General features: G+C 47.4%; 1 protein-coding gene across 3 annotated transcripts in view; it reads right to left on the bottom strand.

The window, feature by feature from the left end:
• PDZRN3 (PDZ domain containing ring finger 3) overlaps positions 1-18,245 on the bottom strand; it is a 242,153-nt gene that overhangs the window by 51,976 nt on the left and 171,932 nt on the right. The window contains exon 1 of one of the 3 annotated variants that reach the window (XM_086697586.1): positions 15,189-16,390. The exons of the other annotated variants lie outside the window; for them this stretch is intronic. Coding sequence (XP_086553712.1) covers positions 15,189-15,203 — 15 coding nt within the window. The 5' untranslated portion in view covers positions 15,204-16,390. Of the gene's footprint in view, positions 1-15,188; positions 16,391-18,245 lie in introns of those variants that run through there. 3 annotated transcript variants of the gene reach the window in all.

Here is an 18,245-nt window from a genome sequence, read left to right as displayed (position 1 = left end):
CAGGCACTGGGACAACACCTGTCCTTTGGTTGAAAGAACACATGAAGACGGACGCCTCACAAACGCATGCCCTGTAGGGTGAACCGGAAGTACCCTATACAGAGGTCAACAGGGAGCTTGGTTTTCCTCCCCCAAAGCTGTGGACCATTAGGTCCTTTTGTGGTAAGCTGTTGTGTGTCACAGTAGCTTATACGCACCTTTTTTCCTGCACGTCCACAGAAAAATAGACAAATGGGCTCCAGCTCAATGGATAAGGAACTGACGCAAACCCTTTTAGTCTTTGTTACAAAACTTTCCAACCTTGTTCAGAAGCGAATTTTATCACATATTGCCCTGTGCTTCAGAAATGTTTCTCAAACTTCTGGGTCTTAGGAAGCCTTCACACTCTTAAAAATTATTGAGAACATCGAAGGGCTGCTGTTTATTTGGGTTACACCTACTGATGTTCACAATGTTAGAAATGATCAGAAATAAAAAAATGCCGATTCCTTCATTTAAAATAGCACTAAGAAACCCATTACGTATTAACATAACTAACATTTTTATGAAAAAATTACTGTATTTTCCAAAACCAAAAGAATTTTGCGGGAAGAATGGCATTGTTTTACATTTTCACAAAGCCCTCTATGTCTAACTTAATTGAATACAGCTGGTCTTTCGCTTCTGCATTCGGTCATTTCTGCTGTGTGATGGCTTCTAGAAAACTCTACTGGACTGTACATGCAGGAAAGAATGAGAGCAAAAGAAAAAAAATAACATCTTGATGTTTATCAAACTCTTGATGTTTATGAACATAGTTTTGACCCCACAGACCTCCTGAAATAGTTCCTAGGTGACAGTATTGAGAATTGCCACTCTAGAAAGACACATCTGTGAGCTAGGAGTCCAAGACTCTCACGCTTGGGGGCACCTGCGTGGCTCAGGCAGCTAAGCCCCCAACTTTGGCTCAGGTCCTGATCTCACAGTTTATGAGTTCAAGCCCCACATCTGGCTCTCTGCTGTCAGTGCAGAGCCTGCTTCAGATCCTCTGCCCACTGACCCTCCCCCACCCCTACCCCCGCTCCCAAAAATAAATAAACATTAAAAAAAAGAGCATCATGCTTGGGGGCGGGCAGAAGAGCGGAAGGGATACTAATTCAAATGCAACTCATGGGTGGTTTTCCACTCTTATGATCAATTACATAGTATTTGGATTCAAGAATGAAAAACACTTGTACCCATTATGCCTAAAACAGGACTTACCAAAGCGATTATTTGCTGTAGCTATGCCCCTTCCTTTGTACAACCATCTAGAATAGTTTCATTTGCAACATGTTGCTTTCACGGAGTAAGAAACACAACGGTGTAAAAGGAGGTTCACCGGTACTGTGATACAAACCAAGGCATTTCATATCGCGGATCCAAGAGGCACAGATCTTAGCGACAGGAAGTTCTTTACAACAGACCTGTTTCTGAGAGAACAGCTGTCCCAGTAAAAACGAAAAACTAGTTGGCGACACAGAGACGCACATTGTTTGACAAAGATGCTGAATGTCCTTTTCAAGTCGGTAATCCCATCATCGGAAAGCGCCTCACAGGCTCACCCGTGCACGCAGCACCCTCAGGTGCTCTGTGCGCTCAGACAGCCACCTCCTCCTGCCTTCACAGGGATGAAAAATACAGTGCAAAGAAGGGTCACCGAGGACCATGGAGACACAGACAGAAGAGGCACATACAGTAAGGGCTGAGGGTGCCGAGGGAATAGCTTGTATAAACATTCTCTGAACTTCCTAAAGTCATCAGGAATGCCGTGAGAGTCAGCAGATGGACGCGAGAACTTACGTTCACTTGACTGTAGAAACAACTATCTCGTTCAAGCACATTCCTCCAGCACACAGACTGCAGTGCCTGTACGTCCGATACCTGTCATTTGACCTTCCTGGTTTTTCCTGATGTATGATGAACACAGGTGTCCTCAAACCAGAGTTTCACTCAGAGGGAATATTCTTCTGGGAAGAGCAATGACAAAAACCAAGTGGGAAGATGGACCCAAGTTCATCAAGTTCTCAAGAGAGAAGCGGAGTCTCTTTGGGGGTCCGCACCAGCGGGCTCTGGAGCTGATGTCACGTCCCTCAACTCTCTCAGAGACCCGCCCGATGGCTCTGCCTTTCCTTAAGCTCTTTTCAGCTTTCTTCTGGATCGTGACAATTCATTAACTTGGTTTCTTCCTGCTTTGAATCTCACTCTCCTTTCAATTCCTACTGTACAATGCAGCTACACACACACACACACACACACACACACACACACACACACACAAAGCTGATAAACCACCGCGCTCAAGGCACAGACCAAGCTCCCAAGCACGCAGATCTCACCCATTCTGCTCTGCCCGGCCTCCCCTGTCTACTGTGTAGCAGCACTTCCTGCATTAGGGTCCTTCGCACCTCATGTCTGTGCACATGGTGGGCCCTCGGCTTGCACCACCAGCTCCAGAGCCTTCGGTGTGCCCCTTAAATCTGCCCCCCTCTACCCCTGCAACGGGGGCCCTTAGCACTTTTGCGGCTTCCTTTGGGCACGCTTCACACTGTGTGGTCCTTCTGTGTTTACATCTCTCTTCCTCACTGGGGAAGACCAGGCCTAATTCAGCTATGGATGCCCACCCCTCCCCCCAACCCCAGGGGCTCAATACGTATCTCATGAATTAATTCAGCATCTGATATTCACTAAGTACCCCCTCAGGTATGAGGCACCTCCCTGAGTTCTGAGAACACAGGAGTGACCAAAATGGGCACAGAATCCAACTCTCACAAGAAGATCAAGGCCATAAACCTTGGCCTTTTATGCCTGCTATGGTCTGGATGTTGTGTCGCCCGCCAATTAATGTTGAAATCCTCATGTCCAGGGTGATGGCATTAGGAGGTGGGGTCCTCAGGAAGTGCTTAGTTGATGAGGTAAGGGAGAGCTCATGAACAGGGTTAATATTCTTGTAAAAGAGACCCCACAGAGCTTCCAGTCCTTTCTGCAGGGGGATGATACAACGGCATCTGTGAAGGAAGCCCTCAGCCAGACGGGCTGCCCTCTGATCTTGAACTTCCAGCCTCCAGAGCTGTGAGCAATACATTTCGGCTGTTCATAAGCCACAGGATCGACACTGTTCTGTTAAGCAGCCCAAACGGACTGAGATTCTACCTTTTGTGGGATCAAAGTTGTCCCTATGAGCCTGGTAAACCGAGTCATGGCCAGAGATTCAAATCCACCACGGGCTGAGGAAACAGTTTTGTGTCTTTTCGTTAACCTTCTCCTTTGCTGGGGGTGGTGTTTCAGTAGCCTGTCTGAACCACGCTTAGTGCTTGAACGAGGAGTAAGAGCCGCGAGAAAGCCAAGTATGGATGAGAATCACATGACCAGCGCGAAGAAAAAAAGCAGCCGCAAAGAGGTTAGAACACACAAACGCACGAATGTCACAGGAGCTGAAACCACACGGAACAGCAGCTCTAAGTGCAATTTTGTTTCTGAAAAGCTCTCTAAGCTCAGAACATCTGCGCAGGACCTCAGCTCCTATTTTTATAAACCAGAGCACGTCCTCCCTTTGGAGTGAGGTGATGCTGTCCGGAGGGCATCTGCTGGGCTCCGGGGACCCAAGGAACACCCTGGCTGCCGGCCACCGACAGCTCTGCCATTTTCCCTCGAGGCAGTCGGGAGCCAAGGCGCACACAAGGCCTTGGGAGGGGCCGACGAGGCTAGGGCGAGGGCCACCTGCTGCACCCACCCACGGCCACTGTTCAAACACCACGCGGGCAGACGAGCCCCGGCCACTGGGAGCTGCTTCCCGAACCCCAAAACATGCCACTGGACAAGCCACCAGAGCAACACGGATCCGTCACAGGGAGGCTGGGACACGCGTATTTTTGTGGAAGGTAGCCAGGGGAAAAGAGCTCCAACAGGCCTCAACTTCGACAGAAAATTCAAGTTTCCCGGCGGGCGTGAAGCCTTGGGGACACCCCAGTGGATGCTTTTGTTCCTTGAAGGCCCCGCAGCACACTGTGTCCCCGCTGGTGCTTGCTACCGGAAGTGAGTGCGTGCCTCCATTTCCCCAGCTAGAGCTGAGATTCCTGGAGGGTGGACTCCAGACTGAGTCATCTCTATGACCCTCCAAACCCTCTCCAGACTGAGTTCCTCACACAAAAGAGAGAACACACCCTTGGCTGTGGCTCAGGGAGTCCGGTGAGGAAGGGAGGGTAACGGGTCAACCTAGTCCAGCCCAGAAGAACAATTCGTGGGGTATAGGAAGGACATTCACAACCTCCTGGGACCTCGGGTTTCCCCATCCTGCAGTGTGGCACCCACCTCCCAAATCAGGACGATGGAGGCCTCCCTCCACACACTTATTCTAGAAAGCCTGTAAAACTTCTGTGAACACAGCCTCAGGGTGTACCATAAGCCAAAAGGGAAGTGACAAACCTGGGGAGCCCAAACCCTTCCAGAATGTTCTAGAGCAGGGGGTGGGGAACTTCTACCACAAAGGGCCAGAGAGTAAGTATTTTACATTTTGTGGGCCAAGAGAGGAAATCAAGGACACTACGTAGGAACCATTTTACAGTGTAGAAAACACTCCTCATCGGCAGGCCGTGTGTACACAGGCTGAGGGTTGGATTTGGCCTGTGAACCAAAATTTGCCCACCAGACTGTCACAGTCTGAGCAAAGAGCTCATTTTGTCTTTGTAACACGATGAGGCACTGCTCCCTCCTCTCCCCGTATCATGAGGAGAAAACTGAGGGGCAGGCAGGCAGGCAAGGTGACTGACCCACGCACACACGGCAGGTAAGGGCAGAGACGAGACCCAGATTCAGACTGGGTAACCCCCAAGCCCGTGAGCCGCTGCACATCCCTTTGTTTCACACAACCTACCGTGTTCGTTACGAACACTGGTGCAGGCCAAGAGGCTCTAAAGGCCGGGTCCCTGGAGGGAAAAGTAGGAGGAGCTGCAGAAAAAACTCTAAGTCACACAACGTATTCACACTGATGCTGACCGACACCCAAAATCTGTAAGTATAACTGGCCTGCCTTTTGCTGCAATGGCGATGTGTCTCTGTCTCGTGCTGGGTATTAGTTTCCTTTTTGATGTTTACAACCACCCAGCAGCCTGACCCCAGGTGTCCCTCCTGAGGCCAGGGCCTGGGAAACGTGTCAGGTCCTCCCGGAGCCTCTTCGCCCGCATAAAAGTGACAGACTCCTCAAAGGCTACATTCTGAACACCATGAGGCGTGAACAATTTTGTAGCTCTGTGACCAAGCTCCCGGCGACCCTGGGGGTTGTCTCAGGCCTGCTGCGAACCACTCAAGTCTGTTCCAACCACTGGATGTGGGATTCCTGACAGCAGGAAAGAGGATTCCAGGCCTGGAGTATAGGCAGGAGATGGAAGAGAAGGAGACGTGACAGAGACAGGTGTGTGAACACAGGGAAGACGACTGGAGAGGACGTCAGGACAGGATCTGGGGGAATTAAGTTGGGGACACGCACATCCTTCAAAGTCCTGATGGGGTAAGCCAGGCTCAGCTTTGTGGAGACTGAACGTGGGTGACCGAGAAGAGACAGCAAGTGACAGGACCACACCGCCAGGATGAAGGACACTGGGCAAGAGGGAGGAGGGAGAGATTTGGAACTCACACGACAAGAGCACCAACTGCGTTGCTGTGGATTCAGAGAAATGACTAGAATAACAGGCTGGGAAAGAAGTACATAAAGGGACAACTGAAGGGGACCAAACCTTGGAGGGACAGAGGAGGAGAGGGGACTTCACCTCAGTATGTTACAGGTCACAGACTGTAGGCTGGACCCATGCAACATCTTCAACGTTTTGGGTGAGGTGCTAAGCAAAAAACAAAATCCCGAAGTTTCGCCTAAAATGTGTAGTTCCTTTGTCAACTTTAGATAAACCCCCCAAATCCAATACACGGGTGGCAAACGTGTGTCCCCTTGAGATGGGGGGGTGCTCTGTGGTCCCCACTTCCCTCGTGGGCCTCCTCACTGGCCGGTTTAAGTGGCCGTGGCAATACGGTAAGATAGAAAGCATAAGCGGGTGGGCGTGAGACCGCGGGTGGAGACTGCAGGCTGGGCTCCTCCGCCCGCAGGGAGGAGGCAGCGCGCCCCGACTCGGGTGTGCTGGTGTCGTGAGCTCACCCGGGAGGGGGCGTGGGAACCAGGCTGCTCCCAGTTCACCAGCTCTGGCCGGGCTGCTACGAGGAAAGCAGCGGCCAGACTCTGTGCTACAGGTGGAAATAAAAGCCTCGCTTCATACCTACCACCAGTGATTCACACCTTCGTACTAATTGCCTGCTCTGAGCCAGACACTGTGTAGGGATGAACGAGAAACATAAAACCCCCGCCCTCACAGAAGAGCCACCCTGCGTCTGACCTGTGGCTACCCCGGGACTATCGCAGCTCTAAGTTCAAGGATGGCGCCCAGGTATCAAACATCGACAATCCCAGTAGGTCGACCTTGGCCTGGGTAACTTTTCCTCACCTCCCCTTCCCACTGGGGGGTGGCAGGTCGGAGGGAGGAATCTTCCCATTTCTACGCTAGTCCACTCCAAATTTCCAGCCATGGAGGAATCACCATTTTTGATAGATGTCCCCAACACAATGTACTTCGTATTTTTCTTTAAAGCTACTCCCTTGTTGGGGCGCCTGGGTGGCTCAGTCGGTTAAACATTGGACTTCGGCTCAGGTCATGATCTTGCGGTTTTTGAGTTCGAGCCCCATGTCAGGCTCTGTGCTGACAGCTCAGAGCCGGGAGCCTGCTTTGGATTCTGTGTCTCTGACTCTCTCTGCCCCTCCCCCACCTGTGCGTGTGCACGCGCACGCATGCTCTCTCTCTCTCTCTCTCCCTATCAAAAGCAAATGAAATGTAAAAAAAAAAAAAATTTTTTAAAGCTACTCCCTTGGTTTTATTTAAATAAAGTATTTTTGAAAACAAATTGATATCTATGGTACACGGGAAACCATTTTCATCTACTGTGTATAAAAATTACCACAAAAATAATCAGGAATTTAAAACCAGAAAAGGGGCTCATTCCCGTACCACACGAGATCTTCTATCCCGCCATGTTTAACATGTTTTTGGAATGAACATCCACTTGGCACTGAATTTCAGCCACACCATGACGTTTCCCATGCCTGTTTTGCCAGTCTTCTCTGTCTCCCACTGTCCCTCCTATGCTTGGGTCTGTTTTATGACGACACCCCCAATTCTTCCAACCCTACTGTCCTTTTATTGAGCCTGTTAGCTCTACCTAGAACACCCTCTGCATACTCTGCTTCCTGAAATTTGAATTCCGAACTTTTAAATCCCATTCACATTAAAGCCAACCCCAATTTCACCCAACAGAATTCACCTACGTGAATTCGCCTAGAATTCTAGACCCTAGGTGCTGGGCTACAGCTTTGCTGCAATCTGCTGTTTGCTAGTTTCTTGGGGGCACGTCTTTCTGTCTTCCTAACCATTTAAGCCAACAAACATCATGCTAAGTGTTCGCAATGGAATGGTGACTCCAACCAGCTTCTTCCTTCTAAGGGGAAAGCTGCAAGTTCCTAAAGACAGAAACCCCACAGTGTTTTATGACTCATAAATAGCTTCATTACAGTGATTCATCAATAAGCAGGTATTTACCAAACATCTGAACTGCACATTGTACCTACTGAGGGAACAGAGAAAAACTGTGAAACCTTGTCTTTATATTCAAAGAGCTGACACCCTCCTCTGGAAGACAGGACTGAACTATTAAGGGGGAAGGGAAACTCTGAGCCGAGGTTGAGGAGAACAAGACCATTGCTCCTAATGGCCCCCATGAGATAATTATAACAAAGCTCCTCGGGGCCATGCTGCTGGCTCTGCTGTAATTAAGACAGCCTCTGCGGAGGAGGCAGGGTCTGAGCTGGTAGTGCAAGATGGAGGGAATCTGGACAAGGGAAATAACCCGGGTGGTGTGGTGTGTGCGGAACAGCACGGGAGAGAGCCTGCTAGGTGGAGATGATGCAGGATGTACGGGCCATGGTGGGAAGTCCAGGGGAATGATGGTCTTGAGGACACATAAAAGGTGGGACAGAAGCCCCGTCTGAGGAAGCGGTCTGGGACTGGTGTATATGCTGGTGGGAATAGGGGGAAAGTATAAAATGGCCAGAGGGTGACACAGGGTAGAGGCAGGGACGGTGAGAAAGGGCCCAGACCCTTATTCCGAACTGGGTGTCTTATTGGGCAAACTATTCGGTACTTTTCTTGGTGGACGCCAGGTTGAACTACTTCCAAAAGCGGGTCAGGGAAATGCAGCTTCTGCGTTTGAACGTGGGCCAGCCTCTAGGATTTAGGACCAACCCCTGCCGTAGACTGTTTTTCTCCGACAGCTCGCAACTGAGCCAGAGGTTCCTGCGCTGTTCATGTCTGAAGGAATTTGCGGTACAGGAAAGGCGCGAGCTGGATGGAGGGCTTGGGCACTAACAGGGAGCTAATTCTTTATTTTAAAATCACTCAAAAGATAAACAAGTAGTTGAGAAGAAGAGAGTTATTTGACGGGGGAAAAAAAAGCCAACGTGGCAAAGTGAGGCTTCAGCAGTCAATTGTACCACTAAGGTTCATGTGTTATCAAGTCTGACGCTACTTGTCAAGCTTCTATCCTGGATTTACTTTTGATATAAAACAGCACTTCAGAGAAGAAGTAGGCAAACAATATTATGACCAATGGCTTGTTTTGAGAGAAAAATGCTCTCACAAATGGCAGTACTAATTTTTTAACATTCTCTGGGAAAATACAGCAACTTGACATGCCTGAGAACTGGGTAAAAACTATTGACATTGTACTTAATCTTTAAAACTGATATATGTGTGTCCAAAAGCTAATAAAGTTCCCTCTAATATAAATGGGGGGTGGGGGGAGTAAAACACTAGATCACAGGCCACACTCCTATGCTTTCGATTCCGGTCTTATGGGCAGAGCCCAAGGGCACAGAAAATTGAAGTGATTTAAAATAGCCTCTGATAGGATATATCTGATATTAGTGGGCTTGCTGAAGCGAAACCGTAATATCGGAGACATACAAAGGTGTAGAGACCGTTAATGTGCGTCCAAATGTTTGGATGCCTGGGACCGCCACATCTTTCAGGTGACCCGTCCACGGGTGGGCAGAGGTATGCAGGATAGTATGAATGAGAAAGCCAGTAAGTGGGCGCTCCGAAACCACATTTTATTTTATGGGATGAACAAAGGAGCACTGAGGGCACCTTCTTATCCCTTTACACCTTCCCCCTGGATAGGAGTCCCCGCCAATACACTGAGTTCTGCCCATCTCCTTTCTGGGTCCCCCTGACATGACCTACCTTGGGGCAAGGCAATTCACCGCTGGAAAAGAATTAAATACACAGTAATGTAGACGGAGGGTGTTTGTCAAAGCTTTGCTTGACCAAGCCGTCCCACAGTCCCACTTGCCCAGCACACACGCTAACCTATTAATTGTACTGAACATGAGACTGTTAGTTCTCTGCCCCTTGGGAGTGAGTGTACAGACCAGTAAATTTATAAAGGGGAAAAGCATCTGACTAACAGAGTAGCCAAATGTATGTACAACCTTGTAAGGACTTTTAAAATAATCTGTTAGGGGGCGCCTGGGTGGCGCAATTGATTAAGCGGCTGACTTCAGCTCAGGTCACGATCTCACAGCTTCTCAGTTCGAGCCCCACATCGGGCTCTGTGCTGACAGCTCAGAGCCTGGAGCCTGCTTCCGATTCTGTGTCTCCCTCTCTCTCTGTTCTCCCTCTCTCTCTGCCCCTCCCCTGCTCAGGCTCCCTCTCTCCTCTCTCTCTCAAAAATAAGTATTAAAAATAAAATAAAATAATTTGTTAGTACCTCAATTGGAAAAAATCCTCAAAGATACAATCTAAGAATTTACAAAACAGAATAAATATGTATTTACAAAGTACTCACTGTCCTATTTAGCTGTCTGTAGATACACACTCTGTAGGAACGTACTCTCTGTATGCACGGCAGGTGCAGACAGCAACACATCCCCGGGAAGCTCGAGAAGAACATGCAAACCGGGATGCTTCTGGTGACATGAAATTTCCCTGCCTGGAGGGAAGAGTTAACCAGGGTGCACAGAAGGATGGAGAATGAAGCACTGTTTCTTCTCCTTTCCTTCTTTAAAATATCGAATTGGAGGTGCCTGGGGCTTAGGTGGTGAAGCATCAGCCTCTTGATTTCGGCTCAGGTCACAATCTCACGGTTCATGGGATTGAACCCCTCATTGGGCTCCATGCTGACGGCACAGAGCTGGCTTGGGATTCTCCCTCTCCTTCTTTCTCTGCCCCTCACCTATTCTCACTGTCTCTCTCAAATAAACTTTAAAGAACAAGAACGAAATACTGGACTGTAATGCTGCAAGCCAACCGGTTTTGTCTTGTCCTCTTAACTTGTGCCTTCCGTGTCTCCCATGTGCTCAACTCAGGTCATGATCTCGTAGTTCATGAGTTCAAGCCCCACGTTGGGCTCTGCGGTGACAACGCAGAGCATGCTTGAGACTCTCTGCCGTCCTCTCTGCCCCTTCCCTACTTGCACTGTCTCAAAATAAATAAAAGAGCTTAAAAAAATAACTCCCCTCCACCCCAAAGTTATCTGAACTGGGAGAGGAACAAACTTGGCACATCCTTGCCCTGACCGTCCTCCCATCGTCCCACTCCTCCAGTTTCTAAGGAAAAGGGAGGCCTCTCTCCTTCTGAACTCAGGTTCTTGGCACTCACAGAGAGGATCTCCCCAGCTCCAATCCCTCCCATTGTGTTGTCCATGCCAGCCCCTGCGATCTTTTTCCTCCCCAGGCTGTAGACATTTCCTCACTCTGAAGACTCTCAAATACGCCACCCCCCACCCTATTCCTTCTCCTACTGTTCACTGCGACACTTCTTGACAGAGGATTCTACAAGGAGGTACCTGTTGTTCTTTCTTTTTTTTTTTTTAATTTTTTTTTTTTTCAACGTTTATTTATTTTTGGGACAGAGAGAGACAGAGCATGAACGGGGGAGGGGCAGAGAGAGAGGGAGACACAGAATCAGAAACAGGCTCCAGGCTCTGAGCCATCAGCCCAGAGCCCGACGCGGGGCTCGAACTCACAGACCGTGAGATCGTGACCTGGTTGAAGTCGGACGCTTAACCGATTGCGCCACCCAGGCGCCCCACCTGTTGTTCTTTCTTACCACAACACCACGTGATCTGGTTTGCTCTCACCGTCCCTTCCTCCTACAGGCAAACACACTCTACCAAAACCATCCCACCTATGGTCACAAGGACCTGTCAAATATCACAACCAAGAGCCTTTTGTAAGGCCTCGATTGAACCTATCTAAGAAGGAAGACACGGAGATCCATGGTCCAAGTTTTACCTCCACTAACTTTAGAGATAATTAAGTTGCAGCTCAAAAAATTGGGAGCCTTGTGGCCAACGTCACCCAGCCACTTACTGGCAGAACTGGAATGTGAGCAGAGCTCTCTGGCCATTATGTTAATGTTCTTTTTCCCCCTAAATAGCACCACCTGCCTGGCTTTCCCTGTAAGGTCTGACATTGTTGATCATTCTGTCCTTCTGAATTCCTCCCGAGTCCCCCTGATAGTACATATTCCTGCTCTCCGTGAGTCCCTCCAGTGACTCATGATGGTTTTTCCTTCTTCTCCTGCCTTCCAAGTGAATGTAGACACACTCAAATGTTATTGTCTTTCCAGGAGTCAGCAGAGAATCCGAACAGCCTTCTGGCATCTAAAAAAGTCCTTTCATCATCTGTAAATAAGCACCTACTGTGTGAGGTTCTGCAGAGCCGAGGTGCTGGGGCTCAGCCTCTAATTTAGCACATACCCCCGGGACTTGGTGGCTTTCTTCCTAAGTCTCCACGTCCTCACCGAATCACACAGAATTGTCAGGAAGACCACGGAGAAAGCTTTTTTGAATTACTCAGTAGAGTGGATGGCTCACAGCATTCACGGTAATTGGTAGATTTTGGCTTGTTCTTCCTAAATCTTCATCACTAATGCCTGTCAGAGAGGACAGCAAGCCCTAGTTCCTTCTCGTGAGTAGCTCAGCGTCTGTAAGGCCCACAGACACACAGACTAAATGGGACCATCAACTTCACATGTGCCATGACAGATACAGGAGAGGTAGTGCGGGGAAAACAGGGTAAAGAGTTAATTCCACTTAGGACTTGAGAAAAAGCTTTATTTTGAAGAGCCGAACAAAGATCTGAACCTTGTTTGCCCTCCTGGGAATTAGGTTCCTCTAGCGGCCACATGCAAACTTTACAAGAAAGGAAGTTTCTCAAAAGAGCACTACTAACATGTCAAGAACCACCCCCCCCCCAAAAAAACATTTAATTACTTAGACATTGGGGTGCACCCAAATCACCCCTTCCTGAGTGGGTAAGATGGTGGGGTTAAATGCAGATTCCTAAGCCCTACCCAAAGAGGCAACCATTCAGCAGACCCAGGCACCGGTTTTTCACGCAGGTGGTCCATGAGTCATAGGATGAACACACGCAGATTGTGACGTGGCCCCAAAAGTCAAAACAGTTATCTTCCTATTTAAAACAAATCACCATGACCACCACCACCAGTGTACAATGCCTATTAAGCACCTTGGATTTCTCGCTATAACGTTGCATGTGGTGTGGTTGGGGTCGTTAGGCTGATGTGCATGAGCTTTTGAACCTCTGCTTCTTGTATGTTTCCTTCCATTCTATTGAAGCCTGGTCTTTGAGACAGAGGAGGAAGAAACCACAGATAATTAAAGCTTAAAATATTCTTATTTCATGGTGGGGATAACAAGTGAAACTACAAGTAATGATGTAATCCAACTTGTCAAAAAGGAAGAAAAGAGGAGACAGAAGGCAGGACAGAGCCTTGGGACCCGGCATGCCATGTCATCTTGTAATTAACTAACTGATCCTTTAAACTGTCAAACTCAGAGAGGAGCTCCATGGCCTGGCGTCTGATTAATATTCATATTTGGGCACTGGATGCTGTGATTTAGGTCCCAGTGGTTGTAGTTAAACATCAGTCTTTAAAAAAGAGAGAGAGAAATAAAAACCTGCCTGGCCAGCCAAAATCTCCAGGTTTTACATTCACAGGGAAATGAGGGGAGGCCACCCTGAAGTCCATAATCCATGGCAAGAACAAATCCTCCACGGATGCATATTGATTTCTGCATCATGATGAGGACTTGTATATTGAAAAAATAATTATTTTGCTTCTTCCTACTGGCAGCCACATTGTTAATCACACTCTGGGCCTCATTGTTAAATAAGCGAACAGCGCGTGTAAAATTACATAGCATTCGGTAATATAATCAAGCTTTTAATTTCAAACAAAAATAATTGAATATGTAATTTAATCAAAACATGCTAGAATCGATCATTTAAACTATAATAAGGGGCAACCCGGACTTTGATTCTTCTAGCACAGGCTGCAAAAGAATATATTTCCCTCCCTCATACGGACGTCCCTGGATGAAAAATATACTTCCGTCCAGGGTAGAACAAGTACCTGTATTAACAAATGCGTTTTGCAGAAAAGGCAGTTTGCTTAAGAAAACAAAACCAGCCCCCCCCCCCCATGGTGTGTGAACCCAGGTCACACTCGCAACCATCAACAGCCGGCTGGACACCCTGGGGGGTTGCTCTTCCAGAAGGTGGAGTCATGAGGAAGGGTTCTTCGGAAGCACCGGACCAACCCGGCCTTTGCCTTCATGCTCGGGTCACGTTTTATTTATTTTTATTTATTTACTTATTTTTTTAACGTTTATTTATTTTTGAGACAGAGAGAGACAGAGCATGAATGGGGGAGGGTCAGAGAGAGGGAGACACAGAATCCGAAGCAGGCTCCAGACTCTGAGCTGTCAGCACAGAGCCCGACGCGGGGCTCGAACTCACGGACCGCGAGATCGTGACCTGGCTGAAGTCGGACGCTTAACTGACTGAGCCACCCAGGCGCCCCCTCGGGTCACGTTTTAAAAATCAAAACCCTTCCAAGGAAGAAAATGATTCAACCCAGCTTCACTGTGACTTCCAACAGCAGCGGCTTTTAGGAAAGATTTCCCAAATTAGGGGCACCTGGTGGCTCAGTCAGTTGAGGGTCAGACTTCGGCTCAGGTCATGATCTCATGGTTAGGGAGTTTGAGCCCCGCATCAGGCTCTGTGCTGACAGCTCAGAGCCTGGAGCCTGTTTCAGATTCTGTGTCTCCATCTATCTCTGCCCCTCCCCTGCTTGCTCGCTCTCTCTCTCTCTCTCTCTCTCTCTCAAAAATAAACAAACTTTTAAAAAAAAGGGTTTCCCAAATTATAATTTGCGCCTTGTCTCTCATGGCATAAGTCCATCCCACAGTACCCTATCCTGGATCGAGACGCCTTGCAGCCCATACACTTTCTCCACTGTAATTCCTCTTCATCCTATAGAACTTACTCTCAAGCTCTTGTTAAACTTACCACTATGCTATTTCAACTTAGATTTGAAAATGGGTGACACTGCTAATGAATGCTCCATCTTGGGATCATAATTCACAAGCGTACTGAAAGTAAGTGGTGTGGAACAGCTAGACTCAAGTTGATGAATTCAGCCAACAGATACTGAGGCCCAACCATGTAATCAGATACATTAATAAGTCTCAGTTCATTTCCATTTGGTGGGGAGAAAGGCCATACCACTCGTACAATCAATATATTTTTAATAAAGGAATAGCCCACTCCTAATAAATAAATATATACATTACAAATGATTGAGAAGAAACTCATGGCTGAGCTGGTGCAGGGCACAAGTTTAAATTCCAGAAGGCATTTATGGACTTTTACTAAGCAGACAAGGACAAGGATGAAAACCACCCAACAGCATTAAGATTATGTTGTCTGGGTCAGAGCCACCTATGAAACATCAGAGCTAAAAACCTCTGGAGCAAAGACCAGCTGATGGCCACCCATTAGGAACCTTGGATCTTTAGCTCCTTTGGATGAGACCATCAAAGTTAATGGTCAAAAATATCGTTCCCTCTGACAATTATTTCTAAGATGACTTGGAAAAGTTCTCACACTTAAAAAAAAAAAGCTGACACAATGCCAAATTCACAAACACCCACCACTACTTGGTGGGTCTAGGCCATCGGGGAAACCTACCGTCACTGCCAAGCCTGACCTGTGAACTCCACATGGGGAGGAATCCAGTACCAAGGCAAGGAGAGTCTTGACGTCTCACTTCAGAAGTCAACACACAATGTCAGTGCACTGCTTGCCAGATGACATCCTGTGCTGTGTTCCTAGGAGCTGCAAATACTCCTTCGGGAGGAGAGCAGACTTGGGGACACCGAAACTGGCTCAAATCCACAGGCAATAAAGTAATTAATGGTGTCTTTCAGGGCAAGCGCAGTAAAAAAATAATTGCTCTCAAATTTTTACTGCTAATGAATGATTGGTGTAGTCAATATTTGTGTTGTTGGGAGTGGACGTGTGTGTGTGTGTGTGTGTGTGTGAGAGAGAGAGAGAGAGAGAGAGAGAGAAACAGAGACACAGAGAAGGAGGAAGAGTCTTTTGGATGCAAATACCCAAACCAGTCTATCAGCCTGGTTAACAACTTTGAACCTCCAGACCACAAATACTGAATACGTTGACTTTAAATGTCTAGGGGGAACATATGCCATGGATCAAAGAACACACTGATTAATCCAACAGAGACTAAAGTCTGTCACTTTGGTCATGGTGCAAAAATGAGCCAAATAAGGTCACTAAAGAGCGTAAATAGATGGGAGAGAAAGACCAAAGTTAAACTGGTTTCAAAGAGGGGCTGAGCTGCCAACCCCCTGTCTAAACGTGACTGGATGAGGTCCATGTATCTCCTTCCCTGGCTCATCTGCCCACTTGTGTTCAAACAGCACTTCCCCTTAAGACAACTACCAGCTTGCTGACGCCAGGTAACTCTCACTTATGCCGTAATCATTTACTATTACATTAGGTCATCGGCTCTGCCTCTACTGAATCGCAGGGACGCTCCAGCTTCTCATCACACACGCACAGCCCTGTAAAGAGATGTAAAGATAACTCCGCTCTTGTTTAATGGGAAATCGGTTCTCATAAGTAAAAGGAATCCACTGCGGGCATGAACAGTGAACCCAGAGAGAAAGTTCTGAGAGCCAAACACAATTGGATCTTGGCTAGTGTACCTAAGAAACAAGCTGCCGGGTTTTTGTGTGTTTGTTTGTTTGTTTGTTTGTTTTTTTAATGGGCCAGTTTGCCCAATGGTTAGAACACAGATGCAGCTGAGGCCATGGCAGTGAGCCTGATTCCCATGTGAAGAGGACAAATGGCCTTGTAGCTACAGAATGAATCCTTAATCTCCACATCATTCCAGAAATATGCACTCTTTGGGCGGGGGCAGAGCACATGATTAAAAGACAGAGTCAGTATGGTGGGTTAGTAGCAGGGTCTCAGGCAGAAGTGGGGGGAGGCGGGGGGGGGTTAGACTGGGCCACAAACACATTTCATTTCTCTGCCTCCAACACGGGGATAATCATTTGTCATCTTCTGCCAAGACACCACAAAATATCTGCCACAGAGAATTCTCTAAAACTGATGTGGGAATATACACCTTGTGCAACTCTGTTTACATCTGCTTCCGTCTCACTGTGCCGAAGACAGAGCTGTGTGCTGGGAACTGCATGCTCTTACAGGGAACAAAATAGGAGGCCAAGTCAGTTCGGGCTGGGCCAGGCTTCTTGGATGCCCTCACTGCCGCCTCCACGGTATCATGATTCATGCATTGATTTAATACTGGGAATTCCAAATCGCATGCGTTTTTTTCCCTTCAGCTCTCTTTCTGGGCACCCTATTTTACTTGGTTCCAAGTTTTGAGTTACTGCAAGGCCACCCCCCCCACCCCCGGGCAAACCAAGCTAACGCTTCACTAAGAGGATATGGTTGAATAATTTTATAAGTTATTCATGAAGTAACAACTGGTCGGCACCAAAGCAAGCTCTGCAAGGGAAATTCTTTTTAACCAGCTACATATCTGGGGTGTTTTTTTTTGTTGTTTTGTTTTTAAGTCCATGGCAGTTGTCCTTAACTTGTTCTTCTGCATAATTTATTGGGCAGCTGTCAAACATGCATGTTCTCTTGTCGAGTATCTGACATCTGTACGCTGAGAAATGACATCGGAAATGGGCAGCAAACAAATGGACACTCCGAGATTGAATAAATGACAGCAAAGGAGTACAGTGAGGAGAGAAAACAGTTGGGACAAAGTACACTACATCCTTTCCCAGCGGGCAGGCCTATGAATGGATTTACTGTTAATTCTTCAACAGTCCACAGGAATGGACTTATTTCACAGAAACACTTAACTTCACAATGACTGGCAAGCTTTTGTTTAAAAATGCACAATCATTTTAATACATGTGAATTTGTCTTCTTCTTGCCTGAACTATACACACACACACACACACACACAAACTACATATATATAAATTATGCATAATTTTATACAGCCTATGATGATTTTATAAAGTCAACAATGTTGATACCATAATGAAACACATGGTTTGAGAAACTCCTAAATCTCCTGACGAGAACACCTAATGCCCACGAATGGGCCAAATAACGCAATTCTGGCAACCTCACCTGCACAGACAATTGATCTCCCTGCTAACCCATGAAGCATTGTTGCTCAGCTAACACACTCATTCTTTTTGATCTCTTTCCATCTCCTGCATTGTATTCTGTGCCTCTCATCTGCATCCAACATCAACAGGTCATTTGCAGAGTGGTCAGTGTTGGCCAATATAAATAACTATTATAAAACCTCTAGTATGTTTTAAATCAACAACCCAAGTGGCCTACACTGTTTGAAGAATAAATTCCAAATATTTTGATGACAGAGGGTAGCCTGGGCCTGTGAAAAGTACAGGTACAAATTATCATTAAATAATCGGATCACAGCAAGCTATTCTAGCACAACGTTCTCTATTTTTAAACCAGCTTGAAAATAAATAGAGATGACACCGCCCCTTGGGCAGGACGGTAAGCCTGGGCTTTGTACCACAGGCAGGTGTGTTTTAGATACGCCTGAAATTACCAGTACATACGTAAATCTACAAGAACCAGAGAATTCGAGAGCTCAGAGCAACTCAGAGCAGGCAGAGGCGGTGACTCTTAGTCTCTAGCTGCCTCTTTCTCTGCCCCACCCCCAAAGCCCATTAGCAAT

Source organism: Puma concolor, chromosome A2, assembly GCF_028749965.1.
Source record: "Puma concolor isolate L17-30 chromosome A2, mPumCon1.1.hap2, whole genome shotgun sequence".
NCBI lineage: Eukaryota > Metazoa > Chordata > Mammalia > Carnivora > Felidae > Puma > Puma concolor.
This window is presented reverse-complemented; position numbering and strand designations above follow the sequence as displayed.